General features: G+C 37.1%; 1 protein-coding gene across 1 annotated transcript in view; it reads right to left on the bottom strand.

Moving 5' to 3' along the window:
• LOC103152771 (copine-9-like) overlaps positions 1–25,619 on the bottom strand; it is a 96,148-nt gene that overhangs the window by 41,189 nt on the left and 29,340 nt on the right. Inside the window, exons 4-7 of the mRNA XM_016661367.1 lie at positions 22,407–22,510; positions 21,926–21,965; positions 20,331–20,410; positions 294–357 (exon numbers count right to left, since the gene is read on the bottom strand). Coding sequence (XP_016516853.1) covers positions 294–357; positions 20,331–20,410; positions 21,926–21,965; positions 22,407–22,510 — 288 coding nt within the window. The remainder of the gene's footprint in view (positions 1–293; positions 358–20,330; positions 20,411–21,925; positions 21,966–22,406; positions 22,511–25,619) is intronic.

The following is a 25,619-nucleotide window of genomic DNA, read 5'->3' as shown; positions in this document are numbered from 1 at the left end:
AAAAAGATTTCAGAAAGGCATTGTTTTTTTTTTTTTTTTGTCTGGAGCGAAAAAAGGGCATGGGCCCCTCCTACAGTCTGTCTGTGTACAGCCCTGGTAGGAAGTCTGGGGAGTTCTGCAATAAAATGTTCTCGCCATGTTTATATGTACTGGGATTTGTTGCTGCGTGTGTACACAGACAACGGCAAACTGCTACAGCGACTTCTTAAATATTGCAATAAAAATGTAGAATATTCAGTCTGGATTTGGGTATGTTGATGAGTGTGTGTGCGCGCGCGTGCGTGTGTACTGACCCTGCAGTTACTGAGCTCCTCCGCTGCCAAGATTATGACTCCACACTTCTTCCCTGGTATCCCACTGAGATTATAAAGAGAAAGAGACAGAGATGCAGTAACTGTATCGAGGCGTGAATAATAAAAATAGAAAGCAGATGTCATTCATAGCTAAAAGCTGTTATTGTGCCAGCAGACAGCCCGGCGTGCAGTTACTTGTTTCCCAGAAAAAATTCACAGAGGGACTCACACTTACTCTCTAATGGGCGAGTCAATTCTAAAAATGGATTATAAGTGGAAATTAGACGAAATTAGACCCAATGCCATGCAACACGAAAATACACATTTGAAACCAAAAATATACACACTTTAAGATCATTTTTGTCACCAACATTAAATTTGGACAATTTTTTTTGTGTTTTTACTTCAGTTAGGGTTAGAAAAATGATTTATCTTTGTTAATACAAAAAAATGAGGAAATAATTTAAAATGTTTTTTTTTACTGTCTTTTCATTCAAAATTGCTTCCTCACTGTTTAAACTGGGATAAATGCTTATGGTATTCCAGCAATGGCTTACTGGAATATTGGACCATTCAATATTACCAGTACCAGTGAGATTTTGGGGACTGAGATCTGTGGCTTTCTGAGTCCAAAATAAGAAATTTGTTGCCCTTGAGCTACTTTGGTAATAACTTGACAGTTTGTTTACATTTGTTGCTCCTTCAAAAAACCTGTCGGTGTTCGAGCTTTAACATTGCCAGCTGTTTTCATGAGATGCTGCTGTAATATTCTCACAGGATTCTGGGCTATTAAATGACCTGTTGTATGTTGCCATTGATTTAAAGGCATTTATTTTCTTACATTTTTGTATTAAAAGAAACCAGGCCGGGAATTCAGAACTTTAATTTTGAATAATTAATTACATAGACTTTATCGTTTTAAATTTTTTAAACACAATTATTTGTACTTATACGCACCAATGCAAAGATTCCGGCTGGAACTTTTGTATTGCTGGGTTTCTGGTACACTCATAAACATGACACACCACAGTAATTGACCTTTTGGCTCACAGGAAGATAATTTTTGCTTATGGGCCACCGGAAAAGACTGTTGTGTTCAAGTTGTGCTAAAAGACGTTAGCCTAAAATAGAATTTCAATGCTAAACATGTAGCAGCAGAACATTAGCATGCTAACATCCACGGTCCACATTACTGAAAAAGTTTCATGAATGATCATGAACGCTTATTGGATAGAATAGCATTTTAATATGATGGCTGAATAACCTAATTAACATTAAAAACTAATATTATTGTTGTTTAGCTCATATGTCTATTTATTCAATAATCTACTCATAAAAGGGGTTTTTGAAATGAAATTATTGCTTATTTTGTCAACGTATGGTTTTTGATGACAATGAGATTTAATAAACTTAATAAATTACCTTTATTAAAAATGTAATCAAGTCACACCACTATCAAAACACAAAGAACATCTACACTGTCAGCCCCCACTCACAAGGGGATTTCAGTGTCATAAAACAGCAAATAAAGGAAATATTTTAGAAATTCAACCAGATTTAAATTTCTGATGAGCCTCATCAGGACATTAATCCCAAACATGTGTTTCTGATTAAATAAAGCAACATCATGGCAGAAAAATAGGTTATCTGATGAATAAGTATAAATGTGATATTTCAAAAATGCAAATAAGTCATCTTTGCATAAGCGGAGCGGTGGACCGTATTTTGCATTTGTCTTCTGAGCAGAATGAGTCACACACAGAAATAAAAATGTGTTCTCTCAGGTGTGTGCAAACATGCATGCGTTCTTTGCATAACAAGGTATATATTTAGTTTCTAGCAAGTGTTCAAAGATTGCGATTGCTTCTTTGACTTTTCCTGTGTGTTTTTTTGTTTCGGTCCTATTTAAAATGACATCAAATGTGAAGCCTCGAGATCAAAAAGAATGCAGTGAAAGTACAAGGTGAGTGATCTGCCAAAGAGCGCTGCACAAAAACACAAAACCATCTACGAAAACAGAAACGGTGCACGCCTTAAGAACGGACGGGAGGCGCAGCAGCAGCCGGGGAGCGAGGGAGGCGAAGTGAGAGGATAATTTCAAAGACACCAGGGCACAAAAGGGCCAAGCCTGAGTGCTGCTTCATTATCTTTTTTTTAAAGAGTTTGGAGAAGGAGAAATAAGTGCAGGATGAATGAAGACAGAAAAAGAGGCTGAGGTAGAAAAAAACAAGGGAGAAAAAGATAATAATCCCATGAGATATTTTCAACTTCGCCTTCGCCTTCACAGTAATTTGTGCTGGGTGACTGTTTCAGCCTCTCGCCAAAATGAGCAAGTTATCTGTTGGCAGGATGCTGCAAGGAAGGACGGTTGGTCCGAAAGACAATGTCTGATTAAAATGTTCCACTTTGAGGAGAAAACTAAAGGGCTTTTGCAACCATTTCATAGAATATCCTGCATTTTTATCATGTTCACTTGAAATCTAAAGCAGATCTAGCAAACCAAAGACAGAAAGTGGACCTGATCCATTCATCTCAACTTGGGAGCAACAAGCCGGACCGTACTGGACAGCTTCCTGGTTAGACTGCTCCCAGAGTGGACATTCATTTGGTGTTGCTCCACTGTTCTGTTTGTAAACAAGCTAACTCAAGATGCAGTACCACCAAAACATACACTGAGCATGAAATTGCAAAAAGTGGAACTACAAAAATAAATATGTTAATGCTGGGGTATGTAGCTTATGTAACTTTGATTAGAAAAAGACATTAACCAAGAAATCATTACTGATAGTAATACTTTTATAACAAATTTATGATTGCACTTTAAAAATTAGGTAACTTTATGGTATTAAAGGTAAAGTTTAAACAGTAATGATTTCTTGGTTAATGTCAAGTTGTCATAACAAAGATATTTTGAATTATGTCAACTTTGTATTAAAAGTGTCATAATTTACCGAATGACGCTTTATGACAACAGTCATAAATATTCATGAAGACTTATTCATGTTCATGACAGGTGTTATGTCATGTTTATGACAGTGTCATGACAGTCTTATTCAGTCCCTTTCAAATAAAGTGTTACCAAGTTTTTTTTACTAATTTGTTAAATTTGTCACTATGTCATGACAGTATGAGACAAATAATGTGAAGAAATACTCCTCTCCTGGTCAGAAACAACCATTCAGAGCCAGGAGGAAGGTTTTAGTGCTGTCAATCAGGCTAGTGTATGCCTATTTATGCTAATGGTGGAGAAACAACTTACCGTTGCAGGAAAACCGTTTAGCCGCCATCATCGGAGGCTATCATAACTAGCTTTAGCATTCATGACGGGCTCACCTGACGGGAAGAAGCTGTAGCCTAGTAGACAGTTTATCATGCATGCACACAAACATGACTGACAGCACCAAGACCCTCCTCCTGGCTGTGATTGGTTGTTTCGGACAGATCGGAGTATTTCAGCAGTTAGCACTGAGAGAAGGCAAAGGAATTAGATATTTTTCACAGATTATCTGTCTCATACCAAACCATTAGAACATAGTGAAAGTTTTAGCAAATATGTAAAAAAAACATATTTGTTTATAAAAGTGACATATATCCAGCTTTCATGAAAACAAACCAACTTTGAAAATACATTTTTTCTTAAAAGGTTTTGGCTTTAGGATGGGGTGACTTTTCAGCAATATCATAATTAGTGTATTTTTGTAAAACTGCAATAGAAACACTTATCACAGCAGTTTACATAGCAAAGTAGACACTAGCCTCCTTGGACTACACACAGCTAGCTCTACCAGTGGACTACCAGCATCAAAAGTCGACTTTGTGTTTTGGAAAGAGTTGAATCCACAGCTCTTCTATAAAATCGCTGACTACAATTTTCCGAAAAAATCTCATATATGAAGACACTCCCAATTATAAGGGGCTTTTCACTCCAACGCCTTAATAAGACGGCAACATGGACCCTATGGACCCCTATGGACCCCTATGGACCTTATGGACCCCCTATGGACTCTGATGGATCCCAATGCCACTATAGAGAAGGCTGGTTTACATCATTAGATGCACTTCAGGTTGCTATTCGATGATTAATGACTTCCTTCAGAATAACAGATTATCTTACAGGTTTGATCTAAAAAATAAGAGAATGTTTATGTTACAAAAATGAGAGGTTTCTTAGACTAGATCCAATTTCAATGTTTGGCATCACTCTGAGAAATAAGGATGATGTACAATGGCAATCAACATCTTTCAATGATGGATGCTTGTTGATTTTTAGCTTGAAATTGTTTTCTGCATCACTGTTCTGACATCAGAATAACAAGATATATTTTCTAAAAAAAAAAAAAACTTTCTTGACTTAGAAATACTGACCGTTATCGAAAAAATATATATAACTTATGTTTATATATCAATTAAGTAAATGAAACAACTTTTTAAATTGAACCTTGTTTCTATCAGTTATATTCTGAATTTTTGTGTTTTCCACTTAACTTTGCTATCGTTCTGTCTTACAGTCTCAATTATACGCATTTCATTTTGTTTGTTAATGTAATAGCTAAAATTATTAATGTTAACACCATTTGTTTTAGTTGTAATTATCCAATTCATAAAGTATATTAAAAAGATTTGTCTACTCAATATTTTTGAATAATAAATTGTCACAAATTTTAAGTGAAAGTTAGTTTTAATTGTTACATTGGCTCAAAATGCATTATTGTTTCTTTCAGAAAATCTTAATTTCTGCTGTAATTTATCAGATACATTAATTACAGCAGGTAAAATAATATTTGAAGACATCACAATCTTTCACAGTCAACATATTTCTAAAGAGAATATTGACATGAAATTTTCAGCAGCTGTTGGTAACAACACGAGTAATCCGTACGTGGAAAGAAAGCAAAACAAGTTCAGAAATTAAGTTATGTGGAACAATGTGAAATGTGACACTGTCCAATGCCTGGTGAAAATTCCATGGCCAATGTCACCTCTAGAGAATATGTTTATTGTGAATGTATTATTTATTTATTAAGATATATTTTGTATTATATTAAGATTAAAAGCTGAGCTCACTTTCAAAGTAGGAGTTAACATTCTTCATAAAAATAGGAATTTCCTGTCACAGTCTGTCACAAAAGCATGAAAGATTTCCTCTAGGAATAGTTTGAGTATTTTAGGACAAACTTTGAATTTTTCATGAATTTTCAAAGGCATTTTTTTTCCCACCACAGTTCAGTTTAACATACGAAGCAACTGCACAATAACACCCACACCAAAAGATAACAAACCAACTTGACTGGTTTATATTATTGAGAAGCAAGAATACATGATGACAGGAGATGAAAGCCCATGCAGAGGAGAACTGACTTAAGGTTACAGAGGAAGAGGGAGAGTGTTATGTTAGCTATTCACGCCTCGCCTCCTAAATCCTTAGCCTTGCATGACGCACTTTTCAAATCGATGGATTCTCTCACTCACGCTGACTCCCAGCTGTAGCAGGCAGCAACAGTGAGAGAATTATTTATGAATTTACCTGCTCAGTGTTTCCAGCTGCACACCCGCCAGCCAGCCCACCGGATATACACACACACACACACACACACACCCCCACACACACACACACACACGCACACACACACACACACACACACACCCTGCCTGGACTCTGGAGTATCCATCTGAGCCTTTATGGCTTCATAAGTGCAGAATAATAATGACATAGCTGTTCTCCTGCTTGATTTTAAGAGTATTTTTGCCTGTTTTCTCTCATATAATGACAAGTTTATGATATATTTGGTTTGATGAGGGAAAAACAGTATAGCATAATGTAAAGCTCAAAAAAGTTGATTTTACATAACACTATGTTTTAAAATAAGATGAAACATTTTTTTTTTTGTTTTTTTTTTTTTTCACATAAAAATTTATTATATGAGATATTCCACATGCTGTAAACAACTAGAGGAAAACAAACCAAAGCTGACACTGGATGCTAACACTGTAACCTAGAACACAATAGATGCTTAATAAAAGACCAGCTAACATCATGGATTCCTTTACAGTGACATCAAATATATTTTGATATCACTGATATATGGCATTGTTTGGATTAGTAGCATCAAAGCAGAATATTCACAATAGATTTTTGTCCAACAGTATTTTACTCAAGACATTCCACCTTAGCTTTTAACCAATATGTAGGGTTATCATTTTATAAATTAATCAATTAAAAACATATTCCAGAGTGGTTAATTAATAAGTTTTTAACATAATTACCCACTCATTAAACACAAATGCAATATTGGTTTTACTTATAAATAATGAAACTGATGACATACTGATTTGTTTACCAAGAATAAGTGTCCCTTTTCTTGCTATTATAACTGACGATGTATTCAGGGAATTTTCTGCAGCTACACGAACCACAGTACAGTCCAGCATTTTGGACTTTTGTTGACTACACTCCCAATGCGTTAGCATTAGCTTACAATGTCTGTAAGGTTCTCTCTCAGCAAAGATCCTAAGCAAAATGAGATGCTTGTTTCTGAGGATGTTTTGTAGTCGTATGTGACAAATTATTCCATTAGAAATAAGGAGGAACTTTGAGTAAATAGGTGGAGCTTTGTGGAAGACAGCATTAAGGCACTGCTATGAGTGGTCACCTTGGGAGAGTCAAGGATTCTTCAAACATGTGTGAAAGAATCAAGGCAACAATTCAGGTTTGTTTTTGATGAAAGAATAACATAAAGCTATTTGGAAAATGTAAAGCCAATCGTACAAAGAGAAGATTACTTTTACATTTCCCCGGACATCCACACTTTAGAAGATTATCAACCATTTAAATGTTTTCCAAGATGATAGTCTTTATTACTATATAATGAAGGAGTTTTAATTGTTTGGAAAAGACCTCATGACCCTTCTCAGGTTGATGTTTTGAGAACAGCTGTTTTCTGTCTTTGTAATGCACACATACACGCTTCACTCAAACTTGTTGCAGAAAATATGCTGTACCTGAAGATTCATTGGTTATGTCAATAAATGCAGTCCATATTGCCTGTCACAAGTTCACAGCTTTCCTTGACTCCAATCACAAGACAAAAACATTCGGCAAAGATAAGGAAGTACAGTCCACAAAAGTTCTGACAACTAACCAAGCAAAAGCACAAAATAAGGACCAACATATATATTCATGGACTGAAACACAAGCTGCAGACTTTTCTGATCATTTTAATCCACCAGAGTTTAAATGTTTATCCTCTATCCCGGAAGGACACCAGAAATTTTTAGAACACTGCTGCTTCTACTACATTACTTACATTAAGTATGCAGCTTTTTATTTCAGTAGTTTTGTCAGTGCGGCTACATTTTGCAGGAAGAGAAGCACCATAAAGCGACAAATCCAGAAAAGTAGCTGCACTTCTGCATGTCTGCCTGCTGAAGGTTGAAGCTGATGGGTGTAGCAGGCTCTTCGCTGAAGGATTTTTTTGCGTCCCATTTTTGGCTGATGAGTGAGTTCAAGGCCAATTATGGTTTCCAAAGCGGAAATTGTCTGTGTTTTAAACATTTACTCAATCCCCTTTACCTCTGCTTCAGAGGGTGCTGAACAGATCTCTGCCACAGAAAACATCACACTGTTGAGAGAAGCTCCAGGTACAGCATGTGGGTGTTATTTTCACAATTTGGAAGTACTACAGAAAACTGATATGGATAAAACTTTAACTGACTGATTAAAGAGAAAATGTCTCATAACTAGCTAAATTGATTTTGAAATTGAGAATATTCTCGCTCCATAAAGATTTTCACATTTTGTCATGTTACAACTACAGATTTGAATGTATTTTATTACAATTTTATTACAAAAAGACAAAAATCAAAGTTTTACAGGTATCTTTAAAAGAGCTGTATTGAACTGCATTTCACATAGTAGTTTGATTAAAATGCACACCACATTTTTTTTGTTTCTCTTCACAAAAGCAGATTCTTCATATACATTATAAAATGACAATTGATTACAAGTTGATGTTTGAGGATATGGAAAATATAACAAAATAATAAAATGTCAACAGTAGTGGTGGGCACCGCCAGCTAAAAAGTTAGCTGCACTAACCTTAAAGCACAAATTATGAGTATTAGAAGCTTTAATGTTAAAATGCCAGTTGTTCCAAAATGGTATTTAGTGGAAGCTAATTCTAAAGCAATAAATTCAATTATGTGAATTTCTGCATGTATTTGTTTAATTAACACCTTTGCTTGTTTGTGTAAGTTTTGTTTCCTTGTGTGTACCACATCTATCTGTTTGTTGTATACCTGCCACTTTCTCAGTAAAGTTTTTAAAAAAAGAGAGAGTGAGAAGAGGAAACAGAAATGCTGCGTAGACAGTCTTCACCCACTTCAAAACATAAATTTAAACACTGAACTACTTGTAGAACTCTTAACACTCGATAACCAAAACCTCAACACAGATGTTGAACTTTCTTCAACTGGAAGTTTATACAAACAGCCATGTATAATAATTTAGGGGAAGCAAAGTGCACTAAATGTTTAAAAAGGTACCAAAAGTTTTGGACCGCTAAACAAAAAAAAATTTGCTATTAGCAGATTAGTGGAAATATGCCCACCACTAGCCAACAGTAATTTATAAATCAGTAAACAAAAATAGATAAATATTTGGTTTCACTAGTGTAAGATAATCTTCTTTAAACTAAGAATCCTTTGCTGTTTCAACAAGTGCTTCTGGTGATGGATAAATTTTGTCACTGCTTATGGCAGAGAAATAAATTAGCAAAATACACAAACAAATCCTTGATTAACCCTCCTTCAATTTCCAAAACTACACAAAGAAACACTTGTAAAAGTGCACACAGGGTCTGTGCGATTCTTCCAAACTGCGCACAAGTAAAAATCTTGTGGGGTCTAAATGGCCATGCGTCTTAGGAGTAGCTAATGTCTCTCAGTTGAAAGATATAAAAATCTGCTCAATGGATTTAATGGAGTTTTGAAATTGATAGAAATATAAAACTCAGTTATTCCACTATTTTCTCAACACTCTCACATCAGCATACACAAATCCTCCCTGAGGGTAGCACTCATTAAGCTTGAAGCTAGACAGGCCCACCTGTAGTAATAACAAGATTCATAACAGGGTCACAAAAATGTTCACACATTTAGCCTCAGGTCTAAAGTTTAGCATTCGTTCCAACAGAAGAGCAGCAGAAAAGAAGAGTTTTGTCTGTGTGCTTGTCATGACAGAGCTGGCCAGATGAGTTGTGAACTACAGGGCCAGATGGCAGGTGACGGTACTGGAGGACAAGGACCACAGGGGACAGATGGTGACATGGAAATGTGTTCACAGGTATGCCACGATATTATGAGACAGATTTAACAGAGTTTCATAGTCTCAGATCTTAAATTTAGGCCGACTTTCTCATTGGAGTCCAGCAAATCTAGTAATAACTCAAAATAGACAACAATGGAAAAAACAGAGGCTCAATCAGGTCTGGCAACAAGTTCAGCAAATAATATGTTCACAGCAGATGATTAAATAATAGTGGTAAATGAATTATCCTGCAAAAGGAAAGATTGTATATTGTTGCACAATATACAACAACTATATTGTCATCGTAATACCTGAGTGTGCAATAATCTTATCGCAAAGTATTGTCTTGAGTTGCATATTTGTTGGATAGTAAATTTAACTGCTGTGAACTTGCATTTTGCATGGTAACATTATGTTTAGTCAGTTGGAGAAAGTCTCAAGGCAGTGGATGCTCCCACCAGACAAAAAATAAAAAAATAAAAACAGTCTTTAACTTCAAAGTAAGAGCAGTAAACAAAGACAAAACCAGGCTATGTTGATAAGGTAATCTCCTTCTTGGTCTTGTCCTTTGTACCAAGTCCAGGTTTTACCTAACTTCATCATCTGTACAACCTGTCTGCCCACCAACATTGTCACCGTTGAACCTGCTCCAAGCCTCCATCGCTATTCGGTCCTCTGTCCGCTCCACTCAAACTGCTCCAAGTTCATTCACCTTTGGCTACAACAAACCCCCACACAGACCAATCTCCCCAATTCCTCTCATTCCTTCCGACGGATTTTAGTGCTTCATAGCCTCATCTCTCATCTCCTGCTTTCAAATTCATATGTGTCAACTTATGATTCATCTGTTATTACTCCGAGTGTTCTGTCAACATTAAGATCTACACATTAAGGTCTATTTAACCATGATTTAAATCTTCCCTTGTTGTACTGAGAGTTATCTTGCATGGGGGTCAGAAGCTCACCTACAACTATAATCGAAAGACAACTCAGCCTACACTGCATGACAGAAAATAATTGAGAAATAAAAGGACAACATGGCCTTTTAGCAGTTGCCCATAATAACAGGTTAGACTAATGCTGTTTATAACTGGATAGCACTTTGCCAGGAAACAAGATCTTCTTGCTCACCAAGCAAAAGCCCATTGATACCCAGTATTAAAGCATGAAACCTTATGATCACAACTTTCTCTCATATTTAGTGATCTTCACACAAATATTACGAACAAAGTGTGCTGGTTTTGTATAATAGTTTATGCTTTACATCCCATCAATGAGAAGCCAGTGCAGTTTTATAAGAAGGATCAAAAGACGAAAGAGGATGAGGTTTTTATCATCATGAAAGGCTCAAGAAGGCGCAATCCACTCAGGAATTATTAAGCTAACTCTAACCAACAGACAGATCAGCGCTGCCATCCATGTAGAGGTTAGTGGGTTAATTAAACTGCAAGAAACATCAGCTTGCATTGATTTACAAAGCTGGTATCTTACAGATACTAAAAGAACAAAGCATGAAAAAGGTATTTCATTAAAACCGATAACATTCAATTGATTTCCTGGCATGTCATACAATTTAAGGTGAATTGAAAAAAGATTAACACCCTCATGTTCCAAGCACAAATTTTGTCTTGTTTGGGGTTTTATGTGATTAACCAGCTTACGTGGAACACAATTGTGAAGTGGAGCAGAAATGATGCGTAGTGTTACATTTTGTTTGCATAAATGAAAAAACTGAAAACTACCCAATGCTTTTTTATTTATTTATTTTTTAATTCAAACTTCTTTGACTGCATACATCTAAATAGAATCCATCTAATGTCTATACCAACATCCCCATGCAGGATCACAGGGGAGTTGTTCCCTACCTCTAGTGGTCATTGGGCGAGATACAGGGTGCACCAACCCGCCAAGAAACACAAAAACTATCATACACAAACACATTCATGTCTAAGGGGAATTTTGAGAGACTAATTAACCTAACAGTTGTGTTTTTGTACTGCTGGAGAAAGTCGGAGTACCCAGCAAGAATCTATAAGGGAGAACATGATAACACCATACAGAAAGACACCAGGGTGGCATTTGAATCTCCTATGGCAGCCATTCAGGGCTGCCTTAACACCTGCTCATACAAAGCGCTGCTTATTTACCCAAATCTCCACCTCAGAGCTGCAGCCTTCAGCCGAGCTCCACAGAGCACCTCCTCCACACAGCTCCTACAGACTAGCAACTGCAATTAGTAACCACCCAGTGGAACCGGGTGTCTCCTCAGCTCATCATAGGAACTACAACACTCCTAAGAACGATTCCAAACAGCATCAATGGTTGACATAAAGAAACGCTGTTGTGATGATGTGCTTTGTCAGAACAGGTAGGAGGTTCTTAAAGAGACAGAGGCAAATTTCAATACGTCAGATACAGCTTTACAGCTCAAAGTCTAATTTATTTTAGGTTGTTTTTAATATGTATTTACTTGATTATGGTATAATATTGTACTATGCACCTGGAGAAGCAGTTAGAGGCTATTAAAGACTTCAAATTCATATGGATATTCACCTTCCATTCGGGTAACATTTATAAACATATAGTCAGAGCGACAACGAATGCTTAGTCTAAGGCATGACAATGCTGTTATAGTGGCCGGGTGGATATTCAACTGCTACATTGAAGTTCACAGTTCAGAACTTCAATGTAGAATCAGGTGACATGACTTGATATGCACAGAGGCTCTCCACCCAGTCTGTAATTTACCTCAAGCTCAGTCAACAACAAATGGCCAGAAATGTCAGCTTCAATTTGCACAGCAGTTTTTTGTTTTGTAATATGAATATTTGAACAAGCATCATTTTCCATCCTAATCACAAGATGAGCTCTCTGTTGGTCTATCCCAGGAAATCACCATGAAATACATTGAAGTTTCTACTTGTTACATAACACAATTAACAAATTAAAAAACTTTTCCAAGGCACTGTGGTAAGATAGACTTTTTGAATAAACCAAACTGTTGCATCAATCTGAAAATTCTATTGCCTTTCATCAGAGCATCAGGCAACTCTGCGTGCAGCTTATCAGTCATGGCAGCAAAACAGTTGCTTCCGTCTGCCCAGTGTTTTTTGCGACCGCTCGCAGAGCAGAAAATGTGTTATTCTGTCTGGCTGACAGTCTTTTCATTCATTACGGTTGTTTTCGTTCTATTTTTAACCGCTGGCCTTTGTCTGTGGCTCGCGCTCATGAGGAGAGGGCGTCCCGCTAACTGCCCCCAATCCCCACCTTGGCCTCCGACACCCGGTGCCAACGTGTTAACCGCCGTCTTGCAGCGGAAACCCAGAAAAACATGACTTCTTGCCATCCCAAACACAACAGGCAATGCTTTAAGAGTCCACATTATCAATCTACATGTGGAAACCTGGCAGTGGGCGGGACTGTTAATGGATGGGCCTCAATTTTTCATCCCTGATTGCATTAAGGAATGATTGATTCGTCTGGGTTTTATTCTTTTTCATTACTCATCTGTAACAGATAATAATTGGCACATTCAAAGTTACAGCTCATGCTCGGCATTGCTGTACTTCCTGAACATGGACACACATCGATTGCATGGGTGTATTTGGTGTACCCGAAGTCAGGGGGTTTCTCTAGATAAACCTCGGTTTCAAAAATACCTCCAGGATGGCTCGGCCCCTCGTTTATTTCTTTGTTGTTATTATTTTATTTATTTCACTAATGGGTGTATATTTCAGATCACTGTTACACTTTTGCCGCCTCTGCTGATAGCCTCCTTGGGTTCCCATGGCAACACACAGGTAAAGTGGGGGAAAGGAGTGCTCAGTTTGCCCGTTTCTAAAACTGTTGACCTATAAAAAATAAAAAAAACACCCACAGACATGGGGAAGCTGCAGGAATTGTGTCCCAGTGTTGGGTGACGGCACAGGGGGACAAATTTCTAATAATGACTGCACGAATGAAAGTTTTTTTCTTTTTTTCTTTTTTTTTTTAATATATAATCTTCTTGAGCATGTGTCTAATTGGTTTCTCTGCTCCTTTCAGCCTAGGCAGCAGATACAAACCTGTCTCGTGAAGTTTGTCCTCCTCCAACTCTTCCTTTAGCTAAGGTATTTCTCATCATTCTACTTCCTTCCTGACTGATCATGCTGTCCGTCACCCAGAGACGTCCTCTCTCGGTCCCCCCGCCTCTCTCCCATTTGCCTTCATATCCCATCATCCCTTACTTCTCCCCCTGTGGGCTTCTGCTGCGTCTGATGTATGTGGAGAAGCAGACAGCTGTCTATTCCCTGTAGGCAGCCTTCAGAGACGCTGACCATATGGCAAGAATAGTGATTGGGCTCTGCTGGTCTCTTATTGTTTCCCCTTTTTTTTTATTTCTAGGCTGTTATTTCTCTCGTTTTAGTTCCTGCCTTGCACAGACTGTCAAGATACAAACTGTTAAGCCTGTTTCTGTGGGAAAGTCTTTGCTCCCCTAACTAATATCTTCTCATGGATTGTTTTGTAAGAGTTACACGTTTTGGATCATTAAAAAAATATATTTTATTAAAGGGAAAGAAGCTACCTATACCAAATTAGCCCTGTGTGGAACAAGTAATTGCCTCCTTAACCTAGTAACTTGTTGTGCCATCCATGGTAGCAACAACTGGCATCAAGTGCTTGCAATAAGTGGTAGTGAGTGCTTTGGGTGATTTTTATTTATTTTTTATTTTTTTTGGAATTGAGCCACAGTGAATTGATTTTAAGTATGAACAGCATGTTTAAGGTCATACCAAACCATCTCAATAATGTTTAAATACAGACTTTCATGATGTTACTCAAAAACCTTATTTTGTTTGAGTTTTTGAGTTATTTTTTAAGAGGACTTTGCTAGTAGGCTTTGAGTCGTTGTCCTGAAGCAAAACCCAAGTTTGTCCTATTTTGATGGCTGACCATTCATCTTCAGGATATTCTCAATTAGTCCCAGCAAGTGTTCCTAAATATCTACACATATATAGATATTTAGGTCGCTTGTTTTTTTTCAATATATGTACATATTTTTATAAATGGGACAGAAAATAATTAAGATTAAAATGGAAAGAAAGCTACTCTGAATCTGTGATAAAAATAAATAAATAAATAAATAGGTTTAGATTTCGAGGAGAATGAAACTCAGATTTTACTGATCCGTCTATAGGTGCGTTTCCAGTACCTATCTACAAAATAAAGTTGCTTAAGGGAAACCTGGGATTTGGAAAAAACTCACTTTTGTCGATATAAAGTTGGGATGAGGAGGTTTTACAGTCGTATCAAAATTGATGTACTTCGCAGAACTGACACGGGTCAAAGCCAGATGTCGCTACAGTTGAAATGCAAAAACTTTCAATCAAAGCACCTGTTTTTCAAAATGGGAGTGTTTCAATTAAGCAGATTTATTCTCATAATTTCAATTTGTTTGACGCTCAGAATGAAGGATGGCTAGCATTCTTCTGAACTAAGAGTTTGTAGAAGACATGGCCTTGTCAGGAAATGGTCGAGTCTTTGATATTGCATTTGTGTTCCTGGTTATCTGTCCAATCGGTATGGAGATATGAACCTTTTGTTTGTTGGACATAAATTACAATATTATGGCGATGTTTCCCCTTGACGGTGTCAGAACTAGTTATGCGGTAGCACAGCCATCAGTCTCAGTTCTGCCCTCATTGAGAAAGACCTGACAAGTGGAAACCACCAAAATAAGTCACAGGATGGATGGTTGGGGTCAGTGCCTCATGTGACCATACTGCCCCCGGCCTGAAACTCTCAACCCGTTACCAGAACTTAACAAGCAAACAAATTAAAATGGCGAGATCTCCAAATGGGTCATTTCAATCTCTTAAGGTTTTGGTGGGCGACTGAGAACCTACTGAGTCGCCCACTACTATGTACTTAAAAGTGTATCTTCAGGTTTTAAACATTACCCACCAACTTCATGTTATCTTCTTTAGAAACACAACTCTGTCACGTTAAAGGAACTTTGTGCATACCCACTTCTTTTGGACTCTGAAGACCTAACAAGCAGTTAAGCGACAAGGAGCTACTTACTGCTGTCAACAGGAAAGCCAGTGCAATAACGCCAGCAGAGCAGAGATAATTTTTTGTCTTTGTGTTAGATCTCTGCAACTCTTTGTTGTATCACACACACAAGACTCCGACTCGCATACATTCCAACATGCTCATGCTGTGTCTCCTTGCTTTAGAAATGTTTTTGTGAAGTGTAACAAAGTGGTCATGGTCTGAAGCTAAGAGGAAAATAAATGTAAACCAGTGCGGTGTTAGTCTGATGTTGGTGAGAGCAGCTGAGTGTGGAACTCCGTGTTTATGTGTTGAGATGATGGTGAGGAGCTGAATCTCACTGTATCTACCCACATTGATCTGCGAAGCTGTGTGACAACCGGAGGGGATGGAGACGGCACTGCTAGCATCGATGTCATCGCAAATGAGAATCTAATTAAATTCTAATGCTTAGCAGTGAGTGAACCTCAGTGAGAGGAGGATTCACTAAGAACAAAAAAGAGCCACATAGAGCAGAGCGGCCTGCTTTTTCTTTTTTTATCAGATTGAATTTTTTGTCCATTCTTGTTTGTAAAATAGCTCAAGCTCAGTCAGACTGTGTTGGAAGTGTTTGTTATATTTTTGGGATTTCTCAGGATATATTTGAAAGATTCTACTCAACTGGACTGAGAGGTAAACTTTGAGTAGGCCATTCTAGCACATGAATATGCTTTGCTCTAAACCATTCCATTTTATGTTTGGGCTCTTAGTCCTAGAAGGTGAACCACTTTCCTAGTCTCAAGTCTTTTGCAGCCTTCCAGTATTGCCATCCATCTTTTACCAATTCTGATCAACTTCCCAGTCCCAGTTAGCCTGGTCTTTGCCTTACACTCCATTCCCAATTCCCTTCAGTCCTTCTGGGATTTCTCCAGCTGAAATTCAACTGGGCCAGTCAGCAAACAGAAGGAGGGGTTGAAATCAATGACGTTTTTCTGCGCTGTTTTAGAATAGTCTATTTATAGTTGTAGTTTGGCAACAACAGCAAAGGAAGTCAGCGAAGTCATGCAGTCCATGTTGGCCACACTTCCAGATAGTTGGAGCAAAGGAATGTTTAAGACATTTTATTGCTGACAAAGATGTGTGTTCTTTGCAGTGGGGAATGGTGGTGTACAGCGCACACAATGCTGGCAAGCTTCATAATGTAGCTTCCTTCACATTCACGCTGCAATATTAATTCAGACTTTAGCGCTTGGTAAAATCTGATGCAATTGTTTCAAACTTCAACACTGTCTACATGCTTACAGAAAACAAGTGTTTCTCAATAGCTGAGGGTCCAGACCCTCTATCTAAGCAAAGCGAAGAACCAGGGGCTGGTTTTACCAGGTCTGGTGTTTTGCACGCTGGCTAAAATGTTCAATTTTGATATCTTTTTTTTTTCCAGGTTTGCTGTGTAACCTCTACAACTTGGAGAAAAATGCAAATGGAACTTTTTTTGATTTTCCTTTATCAGATGCTTTCTTCTTTTCACTCTTAATTGAGCTCTAGTCCGTTTGCCTAGAACCAGACTATGCAAACACCACCATTTACGGAGGTGTGAATGTGTAATCAAACTCTGATGCGAACCAAAAAAGTGAACTCATGATCATGGTTTGGTTGAAGTGAAATCAACCACTCGAATGTTATTGCCAAGCGGACTGGACACCACTCCAAAAACAGGAAAAAAGTTAGAGCGCAGGGCATTATGGGTAAATACAACAAATGTATATGCGAGTCTAGCACTAGAGAAATGGCTTGTGAATTTTTACCAAGAAACAAAGAGAAATCCTACAATCACTAAAATCTGACGCCACTCCACTTTTCTTTACATTTTATGAAGGAGGAAGTTCCACTCATGTCTTGTTCAGAGGTTTTTATGCCATTTCCTTAAGTGGCTCTGTCTGCAGCGCCACCACAGGCGAGGAGGGGGACAGGTTCTCCAAAGTGTTTGATTTGTTTGACACTGCAGTCAATTTTGGTCCCCAATTTAACCAGGTCTACTGAACTATCAGGCATGAAAACAGCCTTGCTTTGAGATTTGAGTGCATGCTGAACACATGCATAAATTACAAAGCAATAAAATATAATAAGCAGCTTGATGTAACTTTAACTTGTAACTTTAACTTGTTTGTCCTCTTGATATCAGTTATGATGAGCAGAACGCTACACAAACAAATAATCTAAAACAATTGATAGTAATTGGTATGCAAAACATGCTGCAAATAACAATCTGGGTCTTTCATCAGCATGACACAATATAAAGAGAACTTATTTTTACATTGCTAATGAAGGCCATACACCTTTCCTGATTTTATTCAAATAAAATTTGATGGAATAACTTTAAGTATGGCTTTCTATCCCCTGGTTTTAACAATATGTAGGCAACATTAGAGTCTGAGTCTGAGCCAGTGACAGAGGCTGTCTCCACTCTGACAGCAGCAAAACTCTGGTCAGCCGCCTGCCTGAGCAGAAGGCAGTAACACTGAGTTCCTTCAATGAGGCTATGTATAGTTCCAGAGTTTCCACGCCGATTTGGAGTGATCCCTCCATTATATGATGTCTGAAATAAAATGAGCGTTTAAGCTTTGATGCTGAAAATTGCTTCTCTACATGTAGCCTAAACAAGACTGAGCTTTTCCTCCCTCCTCTGACTGTATGTTACAGGTCTAGGTAGGTTTGCACTTGTGCTGGATGATTGAACATTGCTCTGAGACTCTGTGAGATTTCTAAATCTTGGGATTCTGTTTAATAACCAAACTCTACTATAAACTTCTCCACAACTTTCTCCCTGACTTGCCTGCTGTTGTCCTTTGTCTTTCTAATACAGTTTGCTCACTAATGTTCATGAATAAAACACTTCAGTTTTCAGATGTTTCTCGTAGAAAAGGTTTTGTTTTCACTACTTTGTTTTGGCGAATCACATCTGAAAAATGTGATTTGCCACACTCTAGTCACCTTTTTGCTAGAGTGTGGCAAAAAATGAATAAATATTACATGGAAACTGAAACATGAACGATTTGTCTGCACTGCATGCTGTTGTTGTTTTTTAATATTCCAAAATTAATGGTGTCCTAAGGAAATCAGTAGCTAAAACTCTAGAGCTTTTTCTTACAACAGACTGGGGCACTTTAAAAAAAAAAAAACTTATAACGAGATCTTTCTGGGGATAACGAGTGTGCGGTGAACTTTTTTTATGTGATGAGACCTTTGTTCAGAGGAAATGTCAGCTTGTAGCTTTCCAAATCCCACCTTAATATTGGAGGGCCAAAACTTCCAATCCAATAAAGCACTCCTTGTCCTCTTAGAATATGTCATTCGAGAATGTCATACAAATACTAAGGTGTCTCAATCAAAGAGGTAACAAACGAAACAAAGTTTTTGCTGTACAACAAATGACCAAACTATAAACAGGTCTATAAACAGGTCAATCTTGCTTTTCCTCCTTTGTAACTACAAAGGAGGAAAAGCAAGATTTCTGAAGAAATCTTCAGAGCATTTAAGCTGCACTAAACTTATGCAAAAATGAATCTTTGTTAAAACTGCCACTATTTTGTGACAGCATAACATGAGATATTTGTTGCATAAAAATGTAACAAATATTGCATTTTTATACATTTGTTTTCTTTTGGTCCACAATTTAACCGAGTCCACCAGACCATCGAATGTGAAAACAACCAGAGTCAGAACAAAAGCCACTGACCGAGGAAGAACATGTAATTCAGGTGAAAATCAAAATGGATTCACTGATTAAACCGTCTATTTAAAAAAAAAAAAAAGCTACAATTAATTTGAATGGTATTAGAATAAAAGGGAGACAAAATAAAATCCCAGTTAGATAAAACGACTGTACTCAATTCATAACTAGAAAATATTTGAACCAAACTCAAAACTCCTTCAGCCTGCAGTGCTCAGACTATTATTTCATAAAGAACAATCTCTCTGATTACTTTAATTCATTTAAAATAGTATTTAACAAAATTACCTTTTTTTATTTCTTGATGAGGGCCTTTTATGAAAAATTTGAATTTCAAGACAGTTCAGTAAAGTCTTTTGGTGACTTTTAAGGAGTCACCAAAGTAAATCAAATGTGAAACCATGTCATTTTCAATCCTTTGGGCAAAACAGAAGCAGCTACTGATTTATGACTTGTGAATAATATACTGTTTCACATTTTAGTTGACAAATTCTGCAAGCCAACCTCCATGGTGTGAAGGTAACAGCCTCATCTTCATATTAAAAGACAAAATGAGTTCAGATGCATTTACTTTGCTCTGTATTCCAGCTTTTCTTTCTGGACAACACAAAATGCCACCTCAGAGTTGAAAGTGCAATCTGTTCACATTTATATCCAGAATAAAAAAAATATATCTTAAGGTTACACCATTTATTAATTATTTCTTTTAAAAATATATATTTTGGTGTATCAGAAAAATAATACATAATAGAAGGCCAGAGAAAAGTATTGCATACCAGTCCAATATCATAACAGATGAGACTATTTAATTTGCTTCAAGCGTTAAAAAAAAATACAAGCTTCTGCTAAAGTGTTTTGGTAATCAATATAGATATGGAACAAAATATATTATTTTAGGTATTAAAATAATTTGCATTCAAAATAAATTAACACAACACCCAAACAAAAAAAACAAAAAAAAGTAAAGCAAGGATTTCCCCGTGGGACTTACGACAGGGTCCTTTCCAGCCGTCCTCCTGTTGAGCCGATTATTTCTCCAAGTGTACAGAAGGTCTGGCCCAAAAAGTCCTTGGCATGAGGAAAAAGTATGAAAAAGAAAACTTACTTGTCTATATAAGAAGAAAGATGGTGCCTACATCTGCAAAAGCAAGCACATACCTCAAACCTTTTCACATTTTGTCACATTGCAACCACAACCTCCTTTACTTAATTATTTAGACTTTGGATCATAGATCAACATAAACTAGCACACAAAGTGAAACATGGAAATTTGTGTCTCAAGTCGAAATTTTTGACTTTTCTAAGTTTTTTGAAATTATCCTAAAAAGATTTTCTACCAAATTTTTGACTTTTCAAGCTCAGAAATAATTCTCTTGTTCTTTCTAAAACCTTTCTGAGATTAATCTAAAAATGTCTGAGTTTTTTGGTGGAAATGTACTCGTCTTTTTTTCCCGACATACACAATAATGGATAAATAATGACCATTGTTGACACATTGTTGGCTATTTCTAAGAAAGCAAGGAAGAGGAGATTCATCCCGTTAACACCATGGGGATAATCCTAGAGATAAAAAGCTCAGTAGCAATTACGAACAAGTGTAAAATTGATGGGGATTGTTACGGAGATATTAAAGCCATTAAAGTTCAATCTCATCTTTAGTGAAGGGCGATTTTAAATTGAACATTAACTTTACAGTTTAATTTCACCGCATATGCAGGCTTGAATGCATTAACCCAACGATGTCAAGATGTTACAAAGAGCTGCATAACTCAGCTGCCTGTTGGAATTTTTAGCAAATGTCATCAAAGCAGGATAGAAAGAGTCAGCGAGGAAGAGATTTTTATGTTTACAACCTCGCCACACTTCAAAAAATAAAAAAGAATGTGGCAACATCACAAGTAGAGTCGATGTGGCGTAATAAAACACACCGCACAGCATCAAGAGCAGAGCGCTGATGTTTGCGTTGCGTGGGCACGAGGTCCACCGTAGGTGTGAGTCCCAGCAAAATAAACGTGTGTGCGACCTCTGTGAATGACCCGACGCGCACGATGTGCCATAGTACACAAGTCTAGAAACCACAAAAGCCGCTTTGAAGTGCGGTTCTGAAAGTTGCTTTTACCTGAGCCACTGAGAAAATGCAGACAGACAAAATGTGGTGCAACACAACAGGAGAAGCGTTCCGGGTGTCTGCGTTTGTCCGCGATTAGATGGGTAAAATGAAAGAATGGGAGAAAATTCAATATAAACCACAGTAAATGACTCACGTCACAAAATCACATGATGACAAATGAAAATGGAAATGAACAAGGTGCAATGAGTCATGACGTCAAAAATCTGTAGGCAAATGTACTCACCTTCTGCTCCACGAAGTGAGTCATTTTAGAAGGAGAAAAGACAAATAAGTAAATAGATGAAGAAAGGGTCAAGGGGCATATCTGGAACATAATAAATTGAAATGAAATTCATATTGAATCCCCATCGAGTCTTATTCACTGCAAACAAACTTTAACAGAACATAATTCTCTGAATAATGAGATCACTCCCCATGTCTTTTGACTTTAGGCTAGTTTCACATGGTGTACTCACGTGTTTGGATATGTTACAGCTTCTAGAGTCCACATTGTACCTGCAAAGCACAAATCAATATGAGGACACTTCGAAGAAAACTGAGGACTCTAAAAAGACTAAAACTTTGTGAATTATGGTTTATTGAAAGTGACATTTTAACATCTAAACCAAGATATTGCTACTTAAGGTTGATGTCTGGTGTTTCTAGCAGGAAATTATACTTTTCTTTTTACTTCTTACAGTCGTAAGTTGAGGATAAATTTCTCACTATGAAAAAAAAATTCTCCACAGCAAATGAAAAAAAAGGTTAAACCATTTGGGAACATGGCTAGTACATGTCCAGTACTAGAGTATTCTTGTTTTCAGATCAGCACTGCTGTCAACCTTAGCTTGTTCACTCTAGAGCATTAATACTATTATTTATTAATTTTATTATTGTACCTTTATCTAGTTTTCAAGGTGAGAATTATTTTTTAAAAGGTGACAAGTAAATACTTACACATCAAACCTTAGATTCTGCTTCTCTTCAAAGAAGAAATCCAGCACAAATTTCCTGACAAAATCGGGATTTCGGGTGTTGTCGATAACTTCTGTCCTGCCAAACTTGCAAAAGACAGAAGATTTCAATTATTATCAGCACTGATTCAATAGTTGATATTTTACATTATACAGACAGAGGAGAAAATAGTTAAAGAACTGAATAGAAAAATCATTTGTAACAGAATCTGTGGGTACAAAATCTATTTTACAGATATGGGACTGCGCTGCATAATGCCGAGGAGTCTGTGCTAAAGTCTCTGACCCCAGAGAAATCAGGGTAGGTACATCGGAGTGATCATCTCCCACCCCCCCATTGTGTGCCCAGTAAGGCCTGCTCCCATCTTCCCTCCAGAGCCATGGCGTCTTTCCATCAGCCTGACAATCACACCGCTAATCCTCCCGTGGGTTGCGGCCTTGCCTTCGCAGGTCTGGCCCGACAGCACCGTGTAATGAGCTATTGATTTTGGCACTGCCTCACCACAGCCTCAATACCTCGACTCGTGTCTTCAGAGGCCGGCGCACATAATCCGTGCTATCAACTGTGTCCCCAGCCTATCCATTACCAAAACCGAACAGGGAGGTGCATCGGACCTCAGAAGTACTCGCCGCATCGATCTCGGCAGGAAAGTCCAATGATGTTTGTTTGCTTTGTTTCTATTTTTGGCCTTGGGGGACCAGTTTGGTTAATAATTTCAGAGACGAGATTGGTTAATCGGCGCCTTGTTGTTGCAAATTAGGGAATTGATTTGTCACCATTGGAAATGTTTTAATTGTCTGAAGGTAAGTATGGCTCTCTGAAAAGCCTGTATATGTTGCCAGTATTGTCTGTGTACACTGGATAGATTCATGAGATTTTTACTTGTACACTTGCCATCCTAATGCATGTACTGTATCAGTAAAGTGATGAGACTGCAAACTGAACTGTGCACAGTGCTTTGAAAAAGCCTCTTCAGTTTTTGTTTTTGTCAAATATTTCAGATTATTAAACATCAAGCTGGCTCTATGTGGAAAAGTAATTGTTTAAACCTCATGTCTAGTTGTGCCACCCATAGAAGAGTTTTGCTAGTTACGCAAGCAAAACTAGCAAGCTAGTTTTGCTTGCGTAACTAGCAAAACTCTTGCTAGTTACGCAAGAGTTTTGCGTAACTAGCAAGTCTTCAGCGTCACCACTGAGGAAATTTGTCCCATTTTTCATCTTAAATAAGTTTTAAATCAGACATGTTGTAGTTTTTTGAGTACAAGTGTGGAAGGTCATACTACAATATCTCAAATGGATTTAAGTCCATACTTTGTTTGCACCACTCAAAAGCTGTGTCTTGGTACATTTGAGTCATTCAGAATACTTTCCCCCAAGTCTTGGGGATCATCAAGATTTTTTTTCATAAATGTGAGACAGCCATCATGTCCTTTTTGGTCAGCAGTGATTTTAACCTTGGAACTCTCCCACTGAGGCCAATTTAGTCCCATTTCTCTTCCTTATTGTTAAAACTTGAGCACTGACCTTAGCTGAATTTTTGTTGAGCTCTCCTGGAAATGTTTACCATTGTCTTTGAGTTGTAGGTTATGGCTCTCACATTTAGCTTGCAAAGTCATAGAAATGGCCTGTAGCCCTTTTCAAATTAATAACTTTGTTTTTCTACTGTTTTTCTTTGTTGTTGTTTTTTAGATGAGTTGTTTTTTGGGATATTTCAGCCATCGGAGATATGATAAAGCATTATAAAGTTTTATCATATCTTCAAGTCAGGTAATAATCACGCCTGAGTTTGCCTTGTGAAATTGAGCCCAGCTTTCTAAAAGTGTAGTTTAATCACATTTAATGCATGATTAAACATGGGAGGGAATTACTTTCCCCCACAGGGTCAGGTTGGTTTGGATAGCTTTTTTCCCTTAATGAATGAAATAATCATTTGAAAATTGCTTCTTCTATATACACAGGTTATTTTTATCCAATGGTAATGTTTGTTTGGTGATTTGAAATATTTAAGATTTTTTCATACAACTGTATGTGTATATGTACAGTCCTTACCTTGCTTGGGGAAGCTTGGTTTACAACAAAACCAGCAAATGTTTTGGGACATGTTCAATATGAAAAAATTAAGATTCCTTTTCAAATATGCACTCAATGTTTAGTATTCTTTTTTTATTCACTCACTGAATACCGCAATGCTAAACATTATTAGTGGCACATTTGGCAAATTGTCAAAGATTTAACGGCAAAAAATTCAAATGTTAGCATTGTTACTAAAAATTTTATAAAGTCTCTTTTTTAAAGAGATTATGAATGGAGCAATTGTTGGCATTATTGGTAATACTTTTTCTTACCCTTTTTTGCCAACATCACAGAACTTAATCTTCTATACCATTTAACATGGTTGATTGAGAATTTTATTCATTAGGAGAAAAAAAGCTCCTCTAACCAGTCTGACCTTGTATGAAAAATTAATCGTCCCTTAACCTAATAACTGGTGATATGAACAAAGTTGATTTATTGCTTATCCCAAAACTGAACACCAAATATAAATCTGTTCTACAGTTTTCTAAACCTTAATATTTCAGGTACTTCATTATTTTTTTTTTAAATTATAACTTTGAATAAAAGTAAGCTTAAAAATATCTTTGTGCCAAATTTGATAACACATGTCACAAAAAATAAAGCTTTAATGTTTTTCTCTAATATTTTATGAAAAGATTTATTCCAAATAAAATATAATTTAAGGATTTTCTTGTTGAGGGTGTCGTATTGATGTGTGCAGAAGAGACATCTTCTATCTATCATGAAAAGATTCTATGAAATGATTGTATGGTCTCTATTAAAATTCAACTGAGGTTCTCACGGAAGCCTGTCACATTTACTAAATGGAAAAGTTTGAGCTTAAGCTAAAGGAACTGTTACATAAACATAAAAGATAAAAGCTTAAAACCAAAGTATGTGTTGACAGCAGTAAGACCTGCATGGCGTTCAGTGGTAGAGTGCGTTCAGAGTCGTCCTTGTAGAGAGCTTTCAAGAGTTAGTGGGTGTGATTTGACAGAAACATACTTGTTGATGAATGGCCCTGGAGCATGGGCAAGTCAGTTCATCTTTTCCCAAAACATTTGCTTACACACATTGCTAAACAGCATTTGCTGATAGAGCTGATTGCCCCCACCTACATTACAAGAGAAAAGTAATTAT

Source organism: Poecilia formosa, unplaced genomic scaffold (assembly GCF_000485575.1).
Source record: "Poecilia formosa unplaced genomic scaffold, Poecilia_formosa-5.1.2 Scaffold327, whole genome shotgun sequence".
NCBI lineage: Eukaryota > Metazoa > Chordata > Actinopteri > Cyprinodontiformes > Poeciliidae > Poecilia > Poecilia formosa.
The sequence above is the reverse complement of the archived record's forward strand: the minus strand, read 5'-3'. Positions and strand labels throughout refer to the sequence as shown.